The following is a 22,293-nucleotide window of genomic DNA, read 5'->3' on the forward strand; positions in this document are numbered from 1 at the left end:
TAGTAGTAGTTTGGGGAGTGGGAAGGTGAGGAAAAGGATGTCAGCATCTAGCACTTGCTGCCCTAGGAGGAAATACAATGTATTCAGCAGACCACCAGACAAAATTACTGAGCAGCAGTCAAAGATCCAGATAATTCTGGGGCTTGCATTTCCTTGGAAAAACTGAGAAGTCTTCCCTCTTACCAGACCAGTTAAGAGGGATACTCTACACGGGAGAGGGGGAGTGGGGGGGAGAAAGAATTGATCTAAGTTACGCAACTTCAGCTACATGAATAACATAGCTGAAGTCGACATACTTAGATCCACTCACCGTGGTGAGTCAACTGCTGCCGCTCCCCCATCGACTCTGCCTGTGCCTCTCGCGGAGCTGGAGTACAGGAGTCGATGGGAGAGCGCTCGGGGGTCAATTTATCGTGTCTAGACTAGAGGCAATAAATTGATCCCCGCTGGCTCGATCGCTGCCCACCAATCCAGCGGGTAGTGTAGACATACCCTTAGAGACAAGTGAAGAAAACATAAGCTTTGCCTATACCAGTAAATCATGCAATGTGGACAACAAGCAACAGTTGAAGGTGAACTGATGCAGAACACAGTTTAATGCGAGTGTAAGCAAGGGCAAACGCACCGTCTAAATATGGTGTTGAATGCAGTTTGTTCTAGTCTACGCTTGCAATTCAGTGTTCCTGCCTTGGGAATGTTAATGAAGACGTTCAGCTGCATTCATTGCTGACGTCCGTCATCACCAACCTAGTAGTTTTGTTAGCGTAGACCAGGCTCCTGAGTCGATCCTTGTGTGGCCAATGTTTACAGAGGCTCAACAGGCCCTACGTACATGCTCTGGGTTGTATGCTTTTGAGAAAAGACACTGAGCTGAAATTATACAATATAACTTAAAATTCAATTTGTTCTATCGTCCAGTTTACTGAAGAATTGAAAAGCCAAACTCTCTTAGCGAACCACCATAGGAAAAAGTACACATTTCTCACCTTCTTCCTTTATCCATCTGCCATTCACATCTCATTCCCACGATAGACAGTATCTTAAACAGCCTCTCCCAAGGGTCTGTAATCTGGGATGATTTCTCAGTCAGACCCTCTATTACATACTTCTGAGAGCTACGTTTGCTGGGGGACAGGAGATCAGAGGTATCTTGTGAACCTAGAAAAAAAAAGGAAAAAAATGATTTCTCCTTGTGCAGAAATCAAATTAGCTAAAGTCACTGTATTAATTTTTAAAAAGAAAAAATAATTAAGTAGCAGAACAGTATATTTGAGTTTTCAGGATAACTATGAAATCCTATCTGAGCAAAGAAAAGGATAAAACCAGATGAGACATTAGAACTGTATGCCACTTCACACACAACAAGAAACTTGATCAAATGACATCCAAGCCTCTATTTCATAAGTAATTAAGTAACCCACAATTTCACAGAAAATCTAAACAAGTTGAGATAAATTAACAAGAGTAAGTAAAATCAGGATCAAGACCAAGGTGTGTCTCAAAACATCAAGTCTGAAAGGACATCTCAATGGTCTTAGATCTCTGTATCTTTGTTAATTTGTGTCAAACATTCTCCAAATGCAGTTGTATGATAATCTCTTTTACGTTTGGCCTTATGTTCTAAGAAGCAGAAGAGTTTTTACTGGTCTGAGTGCTATTAAAATTATTTTTCAACAAGGTCCATCATTGTTCTGCCTTCATACCACCCTGTGCTACTCTCACACCAGATCACACAATCATAGCAGAGGCAGGTCTGGTTAAGTCCTTGGACTGGGAACCTCCCAGGAAACCCCAGATGCTACAGAACATGCAGGTTTTGGAATTTAGCAGATGACATTTTTTTCTCCTAGCAACATGCCAAAACTAGGGGAATTGAACTGCTGAACATACCAGCTTTAAGGCTTAAACTTAAAACAGAGGCACTGACTAAGAGACTAGACCTTTTGGCCCCATGAGTATAGCCACAAGAGTTCTGGTTTGGGGAAAACTAGACATGTAAAGGAGACTATCAGCTTCCTTTTTTAAAAAGAGCTTTAGTTCTTTCCCTTGCAAACATTAACAGTTCTACACCGGTCACTATGGTCCATTGGAACACGCAGCTGGGTGCTACCACCACATTGGAGGCTGGGGAAGAAGACTTAAGAGACCCACACACACAGTTATGGAAAATGAGGCAGTTATGGAATATGTTTTCCTTAGAACAGAGGTTCTCAAACTTCATTGCACTGAGACCCCTTTCTAACAAGAACAATTACTACATGACCCCAAAGCGGGGAACTGAAGCCTGAGCCCACCCGAGCCCCACCACCCCAGGTGGTGGGCCAAAGCAGAAGCCCAAGGAATTCAGCCCCAGGCAGAGGGTCTGTAACCTGAGCCCCATCGCCCGGGGCTGAAGCACTTGGACAGTGGGGCTCAGACTTTGGCCCTGGACCCCAGCAAGTCTAATGCCAGCCCTGGCAACCTCATTAAAATGGAGTTGTGACCCACTTTGGGGTCCCAACCCAGTTTGAGAACTGCTGCCTTAGAATAATCTTGCTAACCCTCCTATATTCGTTAGTCTCACCCTGTGCATAATGCTTGGATAATGAAGGACAGGAATCTATTATGTTGTGCAGGGAATTGAAGAAAGCAAAAATTGTTTCACAGCCTCACTCCAAATATGTCAAAGCCATCCCTGGGCTACTTGTCCTCAGTAGAGATCCAATGGCAAAGAGTTAGGGAATTAACCTGGTGTGATGTACACAGCAAAATTCCAACACAAGTAATGAAATTCTGCTAGCCTAAATTCACATCATAGTTTCAAACAGATGTGAAACTCTTTCCTACCCTGAACTGCTTTGTGGCACTCACAAGGGCCATTAGAGATCTGCTGCATTCTTTTACTGAAGTGGCTGCATTTCATAGTGGATGTAGTGATCCCTATTTTTTACCCTCTTTACAGGCATGTTGTGAGGATTATTTAGTGTTCTGAAATCAAACGAAAGATCCTGTGAAACTGTACAATATTTTATTACCCCAACTTGGTGGCAGATATTACAAAAAATGAATACCTTATTCAGTTACACTAATCTAGAAGAGGATTTTAAAATAATTTGGTAACGGTGTTTTTACCTTGATACTGGTTTTCCATTTGTGTAGATCTCGTTACATAATTAATATAAAATTCTGCTGCCTTGTTCAAGTACTTGTACAGCAAGCTGGCAGGTAGTCGAACATCAGGGTTGTTAATGATTAGAGGAAGAACATCACAAACTAAGAGGTGAAAAAAAGCACATTGGGTTTGGTTTTTCTGTTACTTGTTCTGGCTACATAAGAGTTCAAAATCAACAATGCAAGTTTTCAGAACCTTCTGTCTAGCCAAATATCTTCCTGGCATACACACAGAGAAATTTGATAAAAACTTAAAACACTGTTGCTGAAAAGCTGCAATGTAACACTGCTTTATTTCTTAGAATTCAGAATGATAACACATAAGAACCCCAAAAGGGAGACACACAAAGCAGGCTGCTCCCTAAAACAGAGAGGCACAACCCAACCTACCTTACTCTAGGTTGCCTCTTTGAAGGCTAACTATGAAAGACCCAGATCCCACACTTTTTTATAGAGTTGTCTAGCCTGCAAGCCTTAAAGTGAAAGACTGTAATTTTAATACAGTTTTCAGTACACCACAGCAAACACCACAACAGTTAGCTACTAAATGCCCCGGAGGTCCTGTCCAGTTTTTAATCGGTTTTAAAATTAGTTCAGACTACAATGATTTTCAAACCAGTTTGAACCATAGAGTAGACCTGGTTTAAGGTGGCCTGATCTGGTTTTTTTCCCCCCTGAATCTGTTCTAAGGCCAGACTGTCTTGAAACCACATAAGCAAAAAACTGGTCAGGCTGCCTTAAACTGGGTTTCCACTATGGCTCTAAATGGTTTTTAAATTGGTTAGAAAATTTCCCATGCATAAATAGGTCTTACATGTTCGCTTCCATAAGAGTATACAGTAACCTAGAATTCAACATATCATTTCAGCAAACAGATGATATACTAACAGTAGCCAAATTTTTGTGACAAGCAAGGTGGAAGACCAAATCCAAGAGTCCTCTGCACATCTGCAGTAAGGGCTGCCAACTCATTTCACACAGGCCATTAAACTGAAAAGATGTGTTCAATACTAACCTAGGCTGACGAGTTTTTAAACAAATGGTACCAAGCTCTGTCATTTAGTTCTATAATAAAACAGACACACTTGTATTTTCTTACCAAATAATTTCCGAAAGCAATTGACCGGGGATTCTTGGTCCTCAATATTTTCAGCCTCTAATAACGTTTCTCCTAGGCCCACCTGTGTAAGAAGTGGTTAAAATGAATATCTACTCAGTACTTTCAGAAGTTTTTGAAAATATAAGATTCAAAGCAATTGAGAAAACTCTCCTATTAGTAGCATTCCATCATATACTGAGATTAGTACACTGTGCAATTTTCATTTACACTTTACAGTTAAACAGCAATGTTTTAGTATTTGTGGCGTCAATCTCAGGGGACAAATCCTAAAGCAAAAATATACTGCAGTACATATTTCAGTAAGTTCATGGTCTCTCACTCGTCTCCTAAATAAGTAGTAACTGACAAAGCAGTATCATTTTCTAGTAAACTACATTTCATTTTAACGTGAGATTACTATCGCTCTTGCTCTCTTTTTTTTTTTAAACTCTGTTCTGGCTTACTTTTAATAATGGACTCACCTCTGGACTTTAAAAAGAAAGAGATTGCTTTGTTTTCTTGGGTTAATTTTACACTTTTCCTTTCATTTGGGGGTCTGAAGATATGACAGCAGCAACTGACTGAAATATCACCCGCAAGTCTGGAGTTAAATAAAACTCTCACTCATCTGACAGAGCACATAACGTGGACACAAATGCGTGGGTTAATAAGGTGAACAACAGCGAAAAGGAGCTAGTTTTCTCTTACCCCATGCTGCACCACAGTCTCTGGGAAGCGTCTTAGAAGCAGCAGTAGCATTTCTGCCCTTTCTAGTGTATTAAAACACTGCTCTGTGGCCTTTAGTAACATTTCACACTGAACTCGACCAGGAAGGGTCTCGAATAAACCTGAAAAAAAAAATCAGTTATTGAAATAACAAACAATCTGCTTGAGTTGAGGAGACACAAAAAAAACAAGAATAATCCATGTTGTCTTGTTGTTGAGAGTGACAAAAATCATGCTACAGTGCTTTTGCAACTATGACGACGTTTTAGCTAGAGAACAGGCACCCATATCTACGCAAAGAGCAATGTGTACTTTTCTAAGTATATTTCAGGGTAAAGTGCATGGTTAATAAAAGTTAATTTTAAACAGTTTAGAAAATTTAAAAACTACATTAAAGGAATGCCTGGGAACACTGAAATCAAAACCATTTAATATTTGTTAAGACAGGTGGTAGCCTTATCAAGAATTCCCATTGAGATTTTTAATAATGAACATTGTATTTAGATTAATCATTTGTTTATGAGAGACAATGGCCTATCATATGAATCAACAATATGATGCTGTCACAAAAAAAGGAAATACAATTTTGGGTTGCATTAGCAGAGGTAAAGAATGCAAGTCACAGGAAGCGATAGTACCGCTCTACTCGGCGCTGGTTAGGCCTCAGCTGGAGTAGTGTGTCCAGTTGTCATCACCAATGTATAAAAGGGCTATAGAGAAACTGGAAAGGATCCAGAGGTGAGTGACAAAGATGATCAAAGGGATGGAATGCAGCCATATGAGCAAAGGCTGACGGAACTGGGTATGTTTAGTTTGGAAAAGAAGAGATTAAGGGGAGACATGATAGCAGTCTTCAAATACTTGAAAGGCTGACATAAAAAGATGGAGAAAAATTGTTCTCTCTTGCCACAGAAGGCAAGACAAGAGGCAATGGGTCCAAACTACAGCATACCAGTTGTAGATTATATCTCAGGAAATAACTTCCTAACGGTAAGAACAGTAGGACAAAGGAGCAAACTAGGGTGAATAAAAATCAATGAAATAAAAATCAGATGTTTTTGATAAAATGCTTTTTGAGGAAAAAACCTATCTAAAGATAGTTTTAGGTAAGATCCATGATGAGATATCTTTGAGCTATAATGTAATAGGGATTATAAATCCTAATTCTATAGTATGAGACAATATATTCATGTAATGTTTAAGAAAAGTTTTGTAAATAACTTCCAATAGTTCATGGATTAGGGACCCAATATTATGGGGTTCCAGGGGCTTCTGTATAGATTATTTATGTTAATCTTTCTATCTAAACAATGGGGCTCAGTCTAGAAGATACCATCAGAGATACTTAGTTTTGCAGTTCTCAAACTGTGGATTTGTGTCTCCAGAGATAACATGCTTGTTAACAGCAAAAATATTTTTAAATAAATAATATATAGAGGTGAGAAATAACAGACCTCAACCCTACTGTCCCTCTGAAAATTTGTGTACACAGAGTCAATCCCTTACCTCTTTCTAAAAGTGCAAAGTTTCAAAAAGTTCAATGAATAGAAGATTGTTGGGGGCGGAATAGATCTGGACAAGGAGAAGAAGTCCGGAGATAAATGTGAGAAGGGAGGGACAGGCAGTTGAAACAAAAGTGAAACTGTTTGAGCAGCATATTCCAGAAATCTTGAGGTCTTTCTGAGTGTAGCCTTCATTGATTTGAGATCTACCATACCATTCTCTCACTAGAAGGGAAAACCTATAATGGCAGCAGGCCGTAAAAGTGACCCAGTTTGGGAATAAGAACCATTCAAGAAATATATGTTTGCTGACGATGTTTTAAAGAAAGTCACACCAGTGAACTGGAGGAAGTCACTTAAGCACTTGGATTCAGAGACTGTTGACGTGATAATCTCACTTTTAACAGCAGTAGCTTCTTCTGCCGGTGTAGAAAGAATATTTTCCTCCTTTGGACTAATTCAATCCAAATTGAGAAATCGTTTGGGACCTGGAACAGCAGGAAAGCTTGTTGTTCTTTTCCAGATTATGAACAAACAGGAAACTGAAGGTGAAGACAACTGAGTTAGCTGCAGAAGCCAATATTTTAAGTTTCTCATGTTGACCTGGCGGACAGAGTCGATTTAATTTTTGTTTTTTGTTTTTTTTAAATATTTCATTTAACTAAATTCAGGGGTTGTACCATATGATTGGAGAATTGCTAACATAGTTCCTATTTTTAAGAAAGGGAAAAAAAGTGATCCAAGTAATTATAGGCCTGTTAGTTTGACATCTGTAGTATGCAAGGTCTTGGAAAAAATTTTGAAGGAGAAGGTAGTTAAGGACATTGAAGTCAATGGTAAATGGGACAAAATACAACATGGTTTTACAAAAGGTAGATCGTGCCAAACCAACCTGATTTCCTTCTTTGAGAGAGTAACAGATTTTTTAGATAAAGGAAACGCAGTGGATCTAATTTATTTAGATTTTAGTAAGGCGTTTGATACTGTGCCACATGGGGAATTATTAGTTAAATTGGATAAGATGGGCATCAATAGGAAAATTGAAAGGTGGATAGGGAATTGGTTAAAGGGGAGACTACAACGGGTCCTACTGAAAGGTGAACTGTCAAGTTGGAGGGAGGTTACCAGTGGAGTTCCTCAAGGATCAGTTTTGGGACCAATCTTATTTAATCTTTTTATTACTGACCTGGGCACAAAAAGTGGGAGTGTGCTAATAAAGTTTGCAGATGATACAAAGCTGGGAGGTATTGCTAATTTAGAGAAGGACAGGGATACCCTACAGGAGGATCTGGATGACCTTGTAAACTGGAGTAATAGGAATAGGATGAAATTTAATAGTGAGAAGTGTAAGGTCATGCATTTAGGGATTAATAACAAGAATTTTAGTTATAAGCTAGGGACGCATCAACTAGAAGTAACGGAGGAGGAAAAGGACCTTGGAGTATTGGTTGATCATAGGTTGACTATGAGCTGCCAATGTGATATGGCTGTGAAAAAAGCTAATGTCGTCTTGGGATGCATCAGGAGAGGTATTTCCAGTAGGGATAAGGAGGTTTTAGTACCGTTATATAAGGCACTGGTGAGACCTCACCTGGAATACTGTGTGCAGTTCTGGTCTCCCATGTTTAAGAAGGATGAATTCAAACTGGAACAGGTACAGAGAAGGGCTACTAGGATGATCCGAGGAATGGAAAACTTGTCTTATGAAAGGAGACTCAGGGAGCTTGGCTTGTTTAGCCTAACTAAAAGAAGGTTGAGGGGAGATATGATTGCTCTCTATAAATATATCAGAGGGATAAATACCAGAGAGGGAGAGGAATTATTTAAACTCAATACCAATGTGGACACAAGAACAAATGGATATAAACTGGCCACTAGGAAATTTAGATTAGAAATTAGACGAAGGTTTCTAACCATCAGAGGAGTGAAGTTTTGGAATAGCCTTCCGAGGGAAGTAGTGGGGGCAAAAGATCTATCTTGCTTTAAGATTAAACTCGATAAGTTTATGGAGGAGATGGTATGATGGGATAACATGGTTTTGGTAATTAAATATTCACGGTAAATAGGCCCAATGGCCTGTGATGGGTTTTTAGATGGGGTAAGATCCAAGTTACCCGGGAAAGAATTTTCTGTAGTATCTGGCTGATGAATCTTGCCCATATGCTCAGGGTTTAGCTGATCGCCATATTTGGGGTCGGGAAGGAATTTTCCTCCAGGGCAGATTGGAAGGCCCTGGAGGTTTTTCGCCTTCCTCTGTAGCATGGGGCACGGGTCACTTGCTGGAGGATTCTCTGCTCCTTGAGGTCTTCAAACTACAATTTGAGGACTTCAATAGCACAGATATAGGTGTGAGGTCTTTTTTAGGAGTGGTGGGTGAAATTCTGTGGCCTGCATTGTGCAGGAGGTCGGACTAGATGATCATAATGGTCCCTTCTGACCTAAATATCTATGAATCTATGAATCTATGAAAAACTATTTTAGTTAAAAACAAATTTTAACAAAGACAAACCTGATTTTAAAAAACTTGAATGTTCAACTAAACTCAAAAATTCATATGCTTGTTTCGTTAAAATATTTATACATTTGTTGTTGAAGAAAAAAATCCAGAATACATAACATTGTTGTTTTAATTAAATAAAACAATTGATGTGTCTGTCTGGTGATGTTTTCCTCCTAATACAGCATGGCAAGTAAATCCTCCAAATATTAATGATTCACCTGTTGAATTGGAGATAGTTCACCTCCCAATGACTTCATAAATATCTGATAACCAAACAATGATTCATTTTCTGATATAGCTGTAAAACTAATCTGAAAAGTTTTCAAAACAAATCACTTTAAAAATGTATAGTGTGTACCTTCTAAAAATAAAACCTACATCTATCTCGGAGTTTTGAAGAATATGTATTAAGGTTATAACAACCAACAAGAATGCACTTTTATACAGAAATCCATGATTAAATCAAGTCTTCCTGACTAGTGATTTAAATCAATTCCACCCGGGAACAAACTGCATAGGGGAGTCGTGGAATCTCCTTCACTGCAGGTTTTCAAAAAGGCTTGACAGCCATCTGTCTTGCATGGCTTAGACGCAACAAATCCTGCATCTTGGCAAAGGGTTGGACTAGATGACCCTTGCAGTCCCTTCTAACCCTATGGTTCTATGATTCTATATCCTTTATTAAACCCTTAAAAGGTCAATTTCCAAGAAGGTCTCATCAGTTTCAACACACTACAGCCATTCTATTTATTGGTGACTTGAATCATTAGAAGAAGTGGCAAGAATCATGGGCACCTCTGACCCTGTGTAAATGAGAAAAGGAGTTGAAGTGAAGTGAAGTGTCTGGCTAGAAATAAGAGTGCTACATACTCCTTCTCATGCATTTTCACAGGAGGTATTTATGAATGTTTGGCTCTATAATCCCTACACAAACTGTGCTCCGTGACCTGCCCCCACAGCCTTCACTAACTGTTCTGGTGCACGTTTTTAGCCAGCAAACTACATTTTGTTTGTCAGATTCAAGTCCCAATTTCACAAGCCACCTGTGGTTCATCAAATCCTCTGCTAGCCAACAACAGGTTGTTCCCTGGCAAGGGATACTGACATAGGAGTGGAGCCAGTAGTTGCACTTCTCACAGTGCTTCAGCTCCCTGCCCTGCTTCTTCCCCTGTGTCTCCTAAACATAACAGTGGGTGAGTCTCTGTGGCTGAGAGTCACTGTATACAATAGACCAGATAGTTCACCAGACTAGGACTTGCGGCTTCCAAATCAGCTGTGTAGCCTGGGGATTTATTCTTAGACTCCCACTAGACTCCACCTATGTCAGATGACAGAGTCCTTACCTCTTAAGAACTGAGTCTGCTTATCCTGCGAGTCATTCCTTAATGCTGATGTAATAACATTAATCTCCCTCCACACCACTGGTTGGTCTGGAAAATTCACAAACCTGGAAAAAAGGGTCAGGCAAATTAGAATAATCCCAAATTCAGTTTAAAAGAGAAAGCTTGCTTTGAAAGCACCTGTAAGGAGAAATGCAAAGGAATATTTTGCTTTCATGGATGATTTTGTTTTTAAAAGATTAGTAAGATCTGTCTAGTTTGCCTACAGAAACAACATAACATCAGCATAAGATTTCTGAAGATCCTTGCACTCCCATCTTATGATAAAAAATACTGTGGTATACAGCATGGAAAAAAAAGACTAGAGTGTATTTAGAGTTCTATGTTCAGTTAAGTTTACAATATACTTTCAAAAGAGAATTAAGCAAAAAGCATTTCTGTTACTTACATGTCATATAACAGTCTGCCAGCTGATGCTGTCCGCTCAGCATTCCTCTCAATAGTATACATTTCATACTGAAACACAAGAGAATGGAAGATTAGCCACACTGCATATACTCATGTACCCACTTACTTCTTCCATACTGAAACCTGTCAGAATGAGCCCATATTTGAATAGTAAATACTGAAAGTACCACACTGAGTATTCAATTCAGAAACTAAAAAGTGATGGTAAATATTTGTAACCATACAAAAATATTACTTTAACTGCTATATGTTTTAATATTGTTAAGATAAATAAGTTGATTTTATCTTCTCTAAAATAAAAATAAGCAATGGCAATACAATGAACTCCATCAATTACACAAGCAAGTTTACTCCCAGGGACACTACTCAAATTTGGTTCAAGTTTTGACAACACCTAAGGCCAATGTAAATAATGGAAAACTCCAATGGAAAAGGTTATTTTTATACAAATAAAAATCCTGCTGCAAAGCCTGAAACCCAAACACTGTGCTAGTGCAGGAGACACAAACATTTGTCTAAACCAACTACAAACGAAGTAATGAAACTGACTGGTCTATTTTCATGGTCTTTGCTGGGTGAAATGCCAAAAGCAATTAAACTTTTACAAGTTTTCATTTTTAATTGTAGGAAGGTTTAAAAAGCAAACCAGAACCATGAGCTTTAACATGACAATGCCTGTGCAACTTTCAGCATAACACTCATCTTCACTCAATGGATTCTGACACCCCTACCCTCTTTGGAGTTTTCCAACAGTTCTCTCCAGTCTTCTGCTGAAGGAATCTGATCAGTTTCTTGCATATCCAAGTACACACTCTCTCCTCCTTCAAATCCCTCTCTGAATCCCGCTTCTATGAACATTTTCTAGGCTGAACTCCTCCCTGAGTCCATGCATTCTTGCTTCTTCACCCTTGTCCTGTATATCATATTTGTCTGAGTTAAACTGTGAGTTCATGGTGAAGGCAGGTTCCAGTCTTTAAATTTTCTGTAAACCACCATATACATTTATGCAGCTAGGCAACTTTAGTACAAAATAAAAGATTATTCAAAACTGAAAAGTGAAAGGGCCAGATGTTCCACTAGTGTAAATCAACATAGTTCCTTTGACTTTAATGGAGCTATGCCAATTTACATCAGCTGAGAAGTGGGCACAAACTCTGAAGTCAAGAAATGCCAAAGTTCAAGTTAACTCTGTACCTTTGAATGTATTTGCATTACAATACAGCATTTTTACTATATGATCACATGCTGTTTTATCCACAGGACCATTTGCTGGGGCCCTGAAGAGGACTGTTCCTTCCTTCTTGCTAGATTTCATAAAAATGCAATAGTTATTTTTTTAAATACTATTTCTCCTCGGAAACAGTTGCTGTAATTGTCACAGGAATGTTATTTGTTCATGAATGAGAGAGCTTATGGGGCCACACAACACGCGCTATCTCAGAGTGTGGTAAATGACACTCTCTTTTGTGTGTCACAATATGAAAGTTTGAAAAGCACTACCATAACACATGGACACAATGGCAGTTTCTTCAAGTGACATTAACTTTGGCATTTCCTAACTTATCGATGCTTCACTTTACAGCCTTTGCCCTCCTGCAAACACGTATGAGCACACTTAGCTTTCAGCACTAGTAGTGCTATTGAAGTCAAGCTTCTGTTGCTCAGGGAGGTGATATTCCTACACAGATGGAAAAAATCCTTCTGTCGGTGTAGGCTGCATCTATACAATAGGGTTATACCAGCATAGCTACAGTGCCATACCTATGCCCCAAGCAGCTGACAGCGAGAGCCCTCCTCTCAGCCCCATTTTTTGACAATCATCCTGCAATTCAAGTAGACTCTTAGTAATAATTATGTTACAGTCTGGAAGTGTTAATCTTTTGTATGCCAAAATTCTTACACTGGAATGCTGTAAAGTACAATTTTATACAGCTGTGCCTGGGAACAGAAAGAAGCACTGCCAGCAAACAACAGAGGCTATGACTCTCGCATCATTAACCACTTATTGTTCCTATAGTCCATTTGTGTTTTTACTTTAATTTGTTTCACCAGGTTGGAATTTTGTTGTGCTGAAAGGTGAACAGAAAGGAAAGCATTTGAGCTGAGTGGGACTGAAAAAACTTTTGTCTCCATTGCTTTCCCCGTACTCTGTGTGCTCTGGACTACCACTTCTCTAGTACAGATTTTTATTTTTCAGGCTAGCTCTAGCTCCTGCACAGGTCATGTCTATAAGACAATACCAAAGAAAGCTCAAATGAATCAAATGAAGATGCGAAGACAATGCATGTAAATTAAAGCACATCAAACCCTGCGTGGAAGCGATCTCAGAAGGAAAGGGTTCCCATGAATGGCAACTTTACTGCCCTGCAAGAGCAATCCCCAGGGCATTTAACATGCTGAATTCACACCTTTAGCCAATTCACCTGAGCACCCCTGCATTGGGTGGCCCTCATGTCACTCCACGAGGACTGCATCAGCTCAGTGTGAGGCCTCAGCACACGGTGCAAGGGCCACAGGTACATCCCTGCAGCATAGGACCTCAACCACGCTCCAAGTGGTTTGCAGGCTGGGATGCAGCCAGGTCCCTAAGGTCCCTGCCATGGCTGTGGGCATGGTATGACCATGGGCATGGTAGGACCACCCCCATGTGGGAGGCCTGGGCCATGTGCTGCCATGCTCCTCCCCAGGGTTCAGAGGAGGCCGGGGTCAGTGCTACCCTTCAGCTCAGGGCAGAGAGAGGGTCCTGCTGCCAGGGCTGGCTCCGTGTGGCAAGACCAGCCAAGTGCCTAAGATGCTGACTTGGGAATATGAGGACCAACCACATCCACACTCCCCTGAGGCTGCTGCAAGGCACTGTGCGAGGTGTAGGCCGCACACAGGGCTGAGGGCTGTCGCAAGGCACTGTGGGGAGGGGGTGCGAGGCACGCCCAGGGTGGGGGTGGGGGAGCTGCCGCAAGGCACTGTGGAGAGGGGGGCGAGGTGCATGTGGGGGGGTGCTGCCGCAAGGCACTGTGGGGAGGGGGTGCGAGGCGCGTACAGAGCTGGGGGGGTTGCTGCCGCAAGGCACTCTGGGGAGGGGGTGCGAGGCGCGCACAGGGTGGGGGGGGGGTTGCTGCCGCAAGGCACTCTGGGGAGGGGGTGCGAGGCGCGCACAGAGCTGGGGGGGTTGCTGCCGCAAGGCACTCTGGGGAGGGGGTGCGAGGCGCGTACAGTGCTGGGGGGGGGCTGCCGCAAGGCACTCTGGGGAGGGGGTGCGAGGCGCGCACAGGGTGGGGGGGGCTGCCGCAAGGCACTCTGGGGAGGGGGTGCGAGGCGCGCACAGGGCGGGGGGGGCTGCCGCAAGGCACTCTGGGGAGGGGGTGCGAGGCGCGCACAGGGCGGGGGGGGCTGCCGCAAGGCACTCTGGGGAGGGGGTGCGAGGCGCGCACAGGGTGGGGGGGGGGCTGCCGCAAGGCACTCTGGGGAGGGGGTGCGAGGCGCGCACAGGGCGGGGGGGGGGGCTGCCGCAAGGCACTCTGGGGAGGGGGTGCGAGGCGCGCACAGGGCGGGGGGGGGGGGCTGCCGCAAGGCACTCTGGGGAGGGGGTGCGAGGCGCGCACAGGGCGGGGGGGGGGGCTGCCGCAAGGCACTCTGGGGAGGGGGTGCGAGGCGCGCACAGGGCGGGGGGGGGGGGCTGCCGCAAGGCACTCTGGGGAGGGGGTGCGAGGCGCGCACAGGGCGGGGGGGGGGGCTGCCGCAAGGCACTCTGGGGAGGGGGTGCGAGGCGCGCACAGGGCGGGCGGGGGGGGCTGCCGCAAGGCACTCTGGGGAGGGGGTGCGAGGCGCGCACAGGGCGGGCGGGGGGGGCTGCCGCAAGGCACTCTGGGGAGGGGGTGCGAGGCGCGCACAGGGCGGGCGGGGGGGGCTGCCGCAAGGCACTCTGGGGAGGGGGTGCGAGGCGCGCACAGGGCGGGCGGGGGGGGCTGCCGCAAGGCACTCTGGGGAGGGGGTGCGAGGCGCGCACAGGGCGGGGGGGGCTGCCGCAAGGCACTCTGGGGAGGGGGTGCGAGGCGCGCACAGGGCGGGGGGGGCTGCCGCAAGGCACTCTGGGGAGGGGGGCGAGGCGCGGGCCGCGCACACAGCGGGGAGCGGCAGGGGTGGGCTGCCGCCCTGACCTGGATGTTGAAGTCGGCCGGGTAGAGGCTCCGCGCCGTGATGAGCCAGGCCTTGGCCGCCCACAGGTCCCCCTGCACCAGGTCCCGGGCCCGCTTCACCAGGAACTCGCAATCCCCCTGCGCCGACATCCTCCGCAGCGACTGGCTTCTTCCCCGTCCCAGGGCGCCTGCGCGGCGTAGGGGTGCTTACGCGTCACAGCCCACGTGCCGCCCCGAAAGCGAAAGGCAGCGGCCAGTGAGGGCACAACGGCCATGCTGCTGCGCGCGTGGCTCTGCGGGAAGCCGCATCCGCCATGTTAGCGGCGGGCAGCAAGTGCACTTCCGGTGTCAGCGGGACGCCGGCTCCTGGCGAGCGCGGCCTTGTGCGGGGCCGGGGCCGCCGCAGCGCTGGGGGCGGAGTCAGCTGCCCCTCCCCTCCTCGGCACCTGCGGCCCCGCGCGCGAGTCACACACAGATACCCCGCCCCGCGTGTCGGGCAGCCCGGCGTGCTGGGCCCAGCCGGTTACAGGCTGCGCTCCGAGAGCAGCGCCCCGTCGCCAGGGTGACAGCCCCTCCCACCCCGTCACCAGCGTGACAGCATTTCCCCCATCGCCATGGCGATAAAGCCCCCACCCCGTCACCAGCGTGACAACATTTCCCCCATCGCCATGGCGATAAAGCCCCCCTGCTCCGTCACCAGCGTGACAGCATTTCCCCTTCGCCATGGTGATAAAGCCCCCACCTTGTCACCAGAGTGACAGCATTTCCCCCATCGCCATGGTGATAAAGCCCCCACCCCGTCACCAGCGTGACAGCATTTCCCCCATCGCCATGGCGATAAAGCCCCCACCCCGTCACCAGCATGACAGCATTTCCCCCATCGCCATGGCGATAAAGCCCCCACCCTGTCACCAGAGTGACAGCATTTCCCCCATCGCCATGGCGATAAAGCCCCCCTGCTCCGTCACCAGCATGACAGCATTTCCCCATCACCATGGCGATAAAGCCCCCCACCCCATCACCAGGCTAACAGCATTTTCCCCATCGGCATGCTGATGGTACCTTTTCCTCCCCTCACCATCACCAGAGTGACAACATTTCCCCAACACCGTGATAAAACATGATTCCTCCTCTCCCAGCCCCCTCCATTGGCCTGTCTTCTGCAGAAGATCACACTCTAGATGGTCATAATAGGCCCTTTTGGTCTTAGAATGTATGAATTTGGGTAACAGCGCAGCAGCCCCTTCCACACACACCCGTTCCATGGTGCTGGCATGGCCCCTTCTACTCCCCTGCTGCCCATTTCAAATCCCCCTCATGGCCATGATGGTGGCCTGGTAGTGGTCCCATAACCCTCATGGTTCCCTGTGCTCACCCATCTAACTTGTTGATAAGGAGTGACATCGCAGTGTACAGGAATCATGTTCCTTTGTCATCTGGCATCTTTCATGTGCCCAACCAGGGTAAGACTCTGCCTGCGGTCCTGTCCTTGCTCTTCTTGTGGCCCTGAGGGTTGTGGGTTATATACCCATCATTTTCCACTATGACACAGTGGCCTCTGTATAGACTCCCATTATAGGCACAGGTTTAATCTTTCATCCCAGTACAGTTTTACACTTGTAGTCACCTGGGTTTTTCTAGTATCGAGCCCTTTAGAATTGCTCTGAAGATGCTATAAGGTTTGGTTATTTTGTATTTGAGGTTGTCACATTTTCTTTATAGAAATGGATAGTACTTAAATTGTTTTTGCTTCAGACTTTTCTTCCTGCCATAACTTGGTTTCACTATTTACAGGGGCTTTGGAAGCATGTTCTTTGTAAGAAAATCTTCTTTGAACTTATTGTAAGTTTGCTGTTTTGTCACCTGTGTATCCCTGTGCCTATCCATTTGTCAGAGCTGTTTAAAGGTGGACAAATATTGCCCCATAGAGCTAAGTCAAAAGCCATTCACAAGCACTGGGCCACAAGGATAATCATCCAAGAAGTTTTAGAGTAACAGCCGTGTTAGTCTGTATTCGCAAAAAGAAAAGGAGTACTTTTGTGGCACCTTAGAGAGTAACCAATTTATTTGAGCATAAGCTTTCGTGAGCTACAGCTCACTTCATCCGATGCATACTGTGGAAAGTGTAGAAGATCTTTTTATACACACAAACCATGAAAAAATACCTCCCCCCACCCCACTCTCCTGCTGGTGATAGCTTATCTAAAGTGACCACTCTCCTTACAATGTGTATGATAACCAAGGTGGGCCATTTCCAGCACAAATCCAGGGTTTAACAAGAATGTCTGGGGGGGGGTAGGAAAAAACAAGGGAAAATAAGTTACCTTGCACAATGACTTAGCCACTCCCAGTCCCTATTCAAGTCTCTATTCAATAGGGACTGGGAGTGGCTAAGTCATTATGCAAGGTAACCTATTTTCCCTTGTTTTTTCCTCCCCCCTGACGTTCTTGTTAAACCCTGGATTTGTGCTGGAAATGGCCCACCTTGGTTATCATACACATTGTAAGGAGAGGTTTCAGAGTAACAGCCGTGTTAGTCTGTATTCGCAAAAGAAAAGGAGTACTTGTGGCACCTTAGAGACTAACCAATTTATTAGAGCATAAGCTTTCGTGAGCTACAGCTCACTTCCTCAGATGCATATCGTGGAAACTGCAGCAGGCTTTATATATACACAGAGAATATGAAACAATACCTCCTCCCACCCCACTGTCCTGCTGGTAATAGCTTATCTAAAGTGATCATCAGGTGGGCCATTTCCAGCACAAATCCAGGTTTTCTCACCCTCCACCCCCCCACACAAATTCACTCTCCTGCTGGTGATAGCCCATCCAAAGTGACAACTCTTTACACAATGTGCATGACAATCAAGTTGGGCTATTTCCTGCACAAATCCAGGTTTTCTCACATCCCCCCCACCCCCATACACACACAAACTCACTCTCCTGCTGGTAATAGCTCATCCAAACTGACCACTCTTCAAGTTTAAATCCAAGTTAAACCAGAACATCTGGGGGGGGGGGGGTAGGGAAAAACAAGAGGAAACAGGCTACCTTGCATAATGACTTAGCCACTCCCAGTCTCTATTTAAGCCTAAATTAATAGTATCCAATTTGCAAATGAATTCCAATTCAGCAGTTTCTCGCTGGAGTCTGGATTTGAAGTTTTTTTGTTTTAAGATAGCGACCTTCATGTCTGTGATTGCGTGACCAGAGAGATTGAAGTGTTCTCCGACTGGTTTATGAATGTTATAATTCTTGACATCTGATTTGTGTCCATTTATTCTTTTACGTAGAGACTGTCCAGTTTGACCAATGTACATGGCAGAGGGGCATTGCTGGCACATGATGGCATATATCACATTGGTGGATGTGCAGGTGAACGAGCCTCTGATAGTGTGGCTGATGTTATTAGGCCCTGTGATGGTGTCCCCTGAATAGATATGTGGGCACAATTGGCAACGGGCTTTGTTGCAAGGATAAGTTCCTGGGTTAGTGGTTCTGTTGTGTGGTATGTGGTTGTTGGTGAGTATTTGCTTCAGGTTGCGGGGCTGTCTGTAGGCAAGGACTGGCCTGTCTCCCAAGATTTGTGAGAGTGTTGGGTCATCCTTTAGGATAGGTTGTAGATCCTTAATAATGCGTTGGAGGGGTTTTAGTTGGGGGCTGAAGGTGACGGCTAGTGGCGTTCTGTTATTTTCTTTGTTAGGCCTGTCCTGTAGTAGGTAACTTCTGGGAACTCTTCTGGCTCTATCAATCTGTTTCTTTACTTCTGCAGGTGGGTATTGTAGTTGTAAGAACACTTGATAGAGATCTTGTAGGTGTTTGTCTCTGTCTGAGGGGTTGGAGCAAATGTGGTTGTAAGGAGAGTGGTCACTTTAGATAAGCTATCACCAGCAGGAGAGTGGGTTTGTGTGGGGGGGGGGAGGGGGGGGAGTGAGAAAACCTGGATTTGTGCTGGAAATGGCCCAACTTGATTATCATACACATTGTAGGGAGAGTGATCACTTTAGATAAGCTATTACCAGCAGGAGAGTGGGGTGGGGGGAGGTATTTTTTCATGCCTTGTGTGTATAAAAAGATCTTCTACACTTTCCACAGTATGCATCCGATAAAGTGAGCTGTAGCTCACAAAAGCTTATGCTCAAATAAATTGGTTAGTCTCTAAGGTGCCACAAGTACTCCTTTTCTTCATCCAAGAAGTGTTGGCCTTACTCTTGACCCTGCTTTGTTAGCAGTGATAATTTATGCCAGCTCATGTATTGTAGATATACAGAATAACGGAGCATCATGGGCACACTAAACAAATCCTGCCAAAGTGTTTAAAAGGCCCAGTGGGGCATGTAGGAGAATGGCAGCATAGTGTGTACCTGAACCCAATTTTGCTTTTCGCCAACATAGTGCTGCAAGGCTGACAGAATCAAAGGATTTTTGGCAGCAGCTAATTACAAAGCCCATTTGTCATACAGCACCTCTGTCTAGTTGGCTGCAGCAGCACATCAGCTGTGCAATGTAAGAACTCTGCTGTCTTTCCTGCACAAATTATAACATCACAATAGAATATACCCACAATAACTGAACCAGGGCCAAGAGTAAGCAGATGCAGCAGTGACAAGGCTGGAGAGTGTATCTGTCAGGGAGGATGCTAGTGCTTATTACTTAGTTCTGCCATGAATGCAGGGGACTGGACTAGATGACCTCTTGAGTTCCCTTCCAGTCCTTCGATTCTATGTGGCATCAGCTTCATCAGAACACAAAGATGGCACAACTATCACTATTCACATGGCAACAATATCTCCGGATTATCTCACCTGCCACCCTTACAGCCACAGACAATAGATGTCTGTGGATGGATAAGTAGATTGCACGTATTTTACAACAGCCACTTCACTGCTAGTTGTTATGCATGTGCTCTGAGATCACTTGCCACAGAGCAAAAATACTCTGCCAAGGAAAGTCGCAATGGGCATCACAGCTAGTGTGGAGGCACACATGCTCTGCACAGATGGCCCTGTGTCAGTGGTGGAGTCCTAAGATACATGTGGATCTCAGTGATTGTGAAATCTGTGGGCTGGACTCGGTACTTCGCCCAGGGGGCCAAACTCCACATCTTCTATCTACTCAAGAAACTGCAAGGGGAACCTTGTATAATTTTACTCCTCCTGTTCCCCTTCCATGTGTTTTCCTGTTATATGGCAAGATGTGGGCCAATAGTTATATAGAGAGTCTATAAAGATAACAACTTTATTCATAAAGCAGCAGCAGACAGGAAAAGCTCAATTACTCCAGGGAAAGACCCAGAAGTGTCTGAAATCTTGGACTGTTGCCACTTTCTGAATAAATCCTTAATAAAATACCAAGAGAGATTTTGTATGCAGTGTAGTTGTAGCCATGTTGGTTCCAGGATATTAGACAAGATGGGTGAGATAATATCTTTTATTGGACCAACTTCTGTTGATGAAAGAGACAAGCTTTCGAGCCACACAGAGGACAAAAAGGTGTTCGTGGGTTGCAGATTGTTGTAATGAACACTAAATCCAGTGTTTCTGTTCAGTCCATGATTTTTAGTGTCTAGCAGAGTAATGAATGTACTGACCTACAGGGGCAACATTCCCCCCCCCTCAAACACACACCTGGTTGTCACCTACCAACCCACACTGAAAGAAAGGGATTATCTGCCCAGAGGAAGATCTCTCTGCAAAGGGGCAGGAAGGGAAGAGTTGTGTGGGGGAGGTTGGAGGAATGTTGTGCTGGGGAGGGGATATAATTGCAAGATGAGGGGTGTTTTCTGTAAATTATTTGATTATTTAATTTGCCTGTTACCATATAATATTCCGATAACTGTTAACTTGATCCCCCTTGTATTTGCATGCATTGCTTGTGAAAGGTGTAGGTCTGATAGCCCTGGACTGGTGAAAGAAGTCCTGTACTGATCTACAGGGGCAACATTCCCCCACACACTGCCCTGACAGCATGTCTCATGTGATTTGGGGATGGGGGAGGGGAGTCTACCTGTAGGGGTAACAGGGCTAGTGCAGTCTCCGTGGCCTATATAGGTCTTGGTCTCTCTTGTGAGTCTGCAATTAGCAGAAGATGGGAACGGGAACTGGAACTGACCCACCAAATATCCATCAGATGGAAACAGCATTCAGCCCCTAGCCAGCGGGGCTGTATTAAAACTGGTGATCTGCAGAAGAAAGCTTGTGTAGCTCATTAGCAATTCAGATGCATCAAGTCTCTCAATAGTAGTAACCTAAAAGGGGGCCCCACAGGTCTATATTGCATTAAAAAAAGAAAAAAACAAGCCCACAATCAAACTACATTACAGAACATTACAGAACATTGCAAGATCAAGCACTCACAAATTGGGCAATGCCAGCATTAAAGCTGCCTGTGGAACCTTAGTTCTTCCCCCATGTGCATAAGCATTATGATAGAGTCTTTAATTATATGCCTGTGTTTGCTAGGTGATAGTAAAATGTTAGGAATTAAGATCCCAGAGATCTAGTCCTGGCTCAGGGAGCAGAGCATGATCTGAACAGAAGTTTCAGACAGCATAGCCCAGCATGTTGATTTGACACATTGCGGATCAAAGTGGTGAATCCTTTCATGAAGCAAAAATTCCTGAAATCCAGAGCACTAAAAACCCCAGGCTGTAGTAGCTAGAACTGGTCCTGTGCTTGCCACAGTACTCCATATTTTAGGCTGTGTGCCCAAAATATTTGTATTCAGTGCTCTGGGTTTCTTTGCCTGGAATTTAAGTGGGTGGCAGTGAATGAATTTATCACCAACTTACTTAAGTGTTACAAGGCTAATTAAAACTGCAGGACGTTTACAAGAATAATTGCATGCTCAAAACTGAAACCTTGCTGTTTTGTTAAGGAATAGTACCTTGTGTTGACCTTTGTGAGATCATGGTCCAAAATAGGTTGTCAGGACAAAGGACATTGCCTCTAAAATTGGGATTGTCCAGCTGAATGAGGGGACTAGTGACAACCTTTGCAGAGTTTCAGTGCAGCCTTGGCTGCACAGCCTGTTCTGGGAGCTGCTCCACTAGTTGGGGGTGCAGAGACAAGCTACAGAGGTGTTGCGCTCACTGTCTCTTTCCTCGCTTCTCCTTGTTTTCTCCTGTCTTAGGAGTGGGGACCCAGGCAGTTCTGACGCCATGTCTGTGTGGAAGGCACAAGCAAGGAGGAGTGCAGAAGGGCACCTGTGGTTACACCAGAGGAAAGTACCTTTATTCATGATAACACAGAAGAAGTGACTCAAGCAGTCAGCACTACTTTCAGGTGAATCTCCAGTTAACTCCTCCATTTCCTTACTGCACAGGGATTGGGGAATCCATTCAGTGACCAGTTGGTCCTGCCTCCAGAGCATGTGG

At 44.7% G+C, this 22,293-nt stretch overlaps 2 protein-coding genes across 5 annotated transcripts in view; one reads left to right on the forward strand and one right to left on the reverse strand.

The window, feature by feature from the left end:
- INTS10 (integrator complex subunit 10) overlaps window positions 1-15,122 on the reverse strand; it is a 57,307-nt gene extending 42,185 nt beyond the window's left edge. For 2 of the 4 annotated variants that reach the window (XM_073340283.2, XM_073340282.2), the window contains exons 1-7: window positions 14,940-15,122; window positions 10,766-10,833; window positions 10,321-10,424; window positions 4,958-5,097; window positions 4,250-4,331; window positions 3,112-3,252; window positions 987-1,158 (exon numbers count right to left, since the gene is read on the reverse strand). In XM_073340283.2, the coding sequence (XP_073196384.1) occupies window positions 987-1,158; window positions 3,112-3,252; window positions 4,250-4,331; window positions 4,958-5,097; window positions 10,321-10,424; window positions 10,766-10,833; window positions 14,940-15,068 (836 nt within the window). In that variant the 5' untranslated portion in view covers window positions 15,069-15,122. The remainder of the gene's footprint in view (window positions 1-986; window positions 1,159-3,111; window positions 3,253-4,249; window positions 4,332-4,957; window positions 5,098-10,320; window positions 10,425-10,765; window positions 10,834-14,939) is intronic. The other 2 variants (XM_073340285.2, XM_073340284.2) reach the window with 1 other exon arrangement.
- Window positions 15,123-22,060: 6,938 nt separating this feature from the next.
- Window positions 22,061-22,293, forward strand: part of CSGALNACT1 (chondroitin sulfate N-acetylgalactosaminyltransferase 1) — an 84,793-nt gene continuing 84,560 nt past the window's right edge. Inside the window, exon 1 of the mRNA XM_073340300.2 lies at window positions 22,061-22,201. The gene's annotated coding sequence lies outside the window, so the exon portion shown is untranslated. The remainder of the gene's footprint in view (window positions 22,202-22,293) is intronic.

The sequence above is a fragment of the Lepidochelys kempii genome, chromosome 4, assembly GCF_965140285.1.
Source record: "Lepidochelys kempii isolate rLepKem1 chromosome 4, rLepKem1.hap1, whole genome shotgun sequence".
Taxonomy (NCBI): Eukaryota; Metazoa; Chordata; order Testudines; family Cheloniidae; genus Lepidochelys; species Lepidochelys kempii.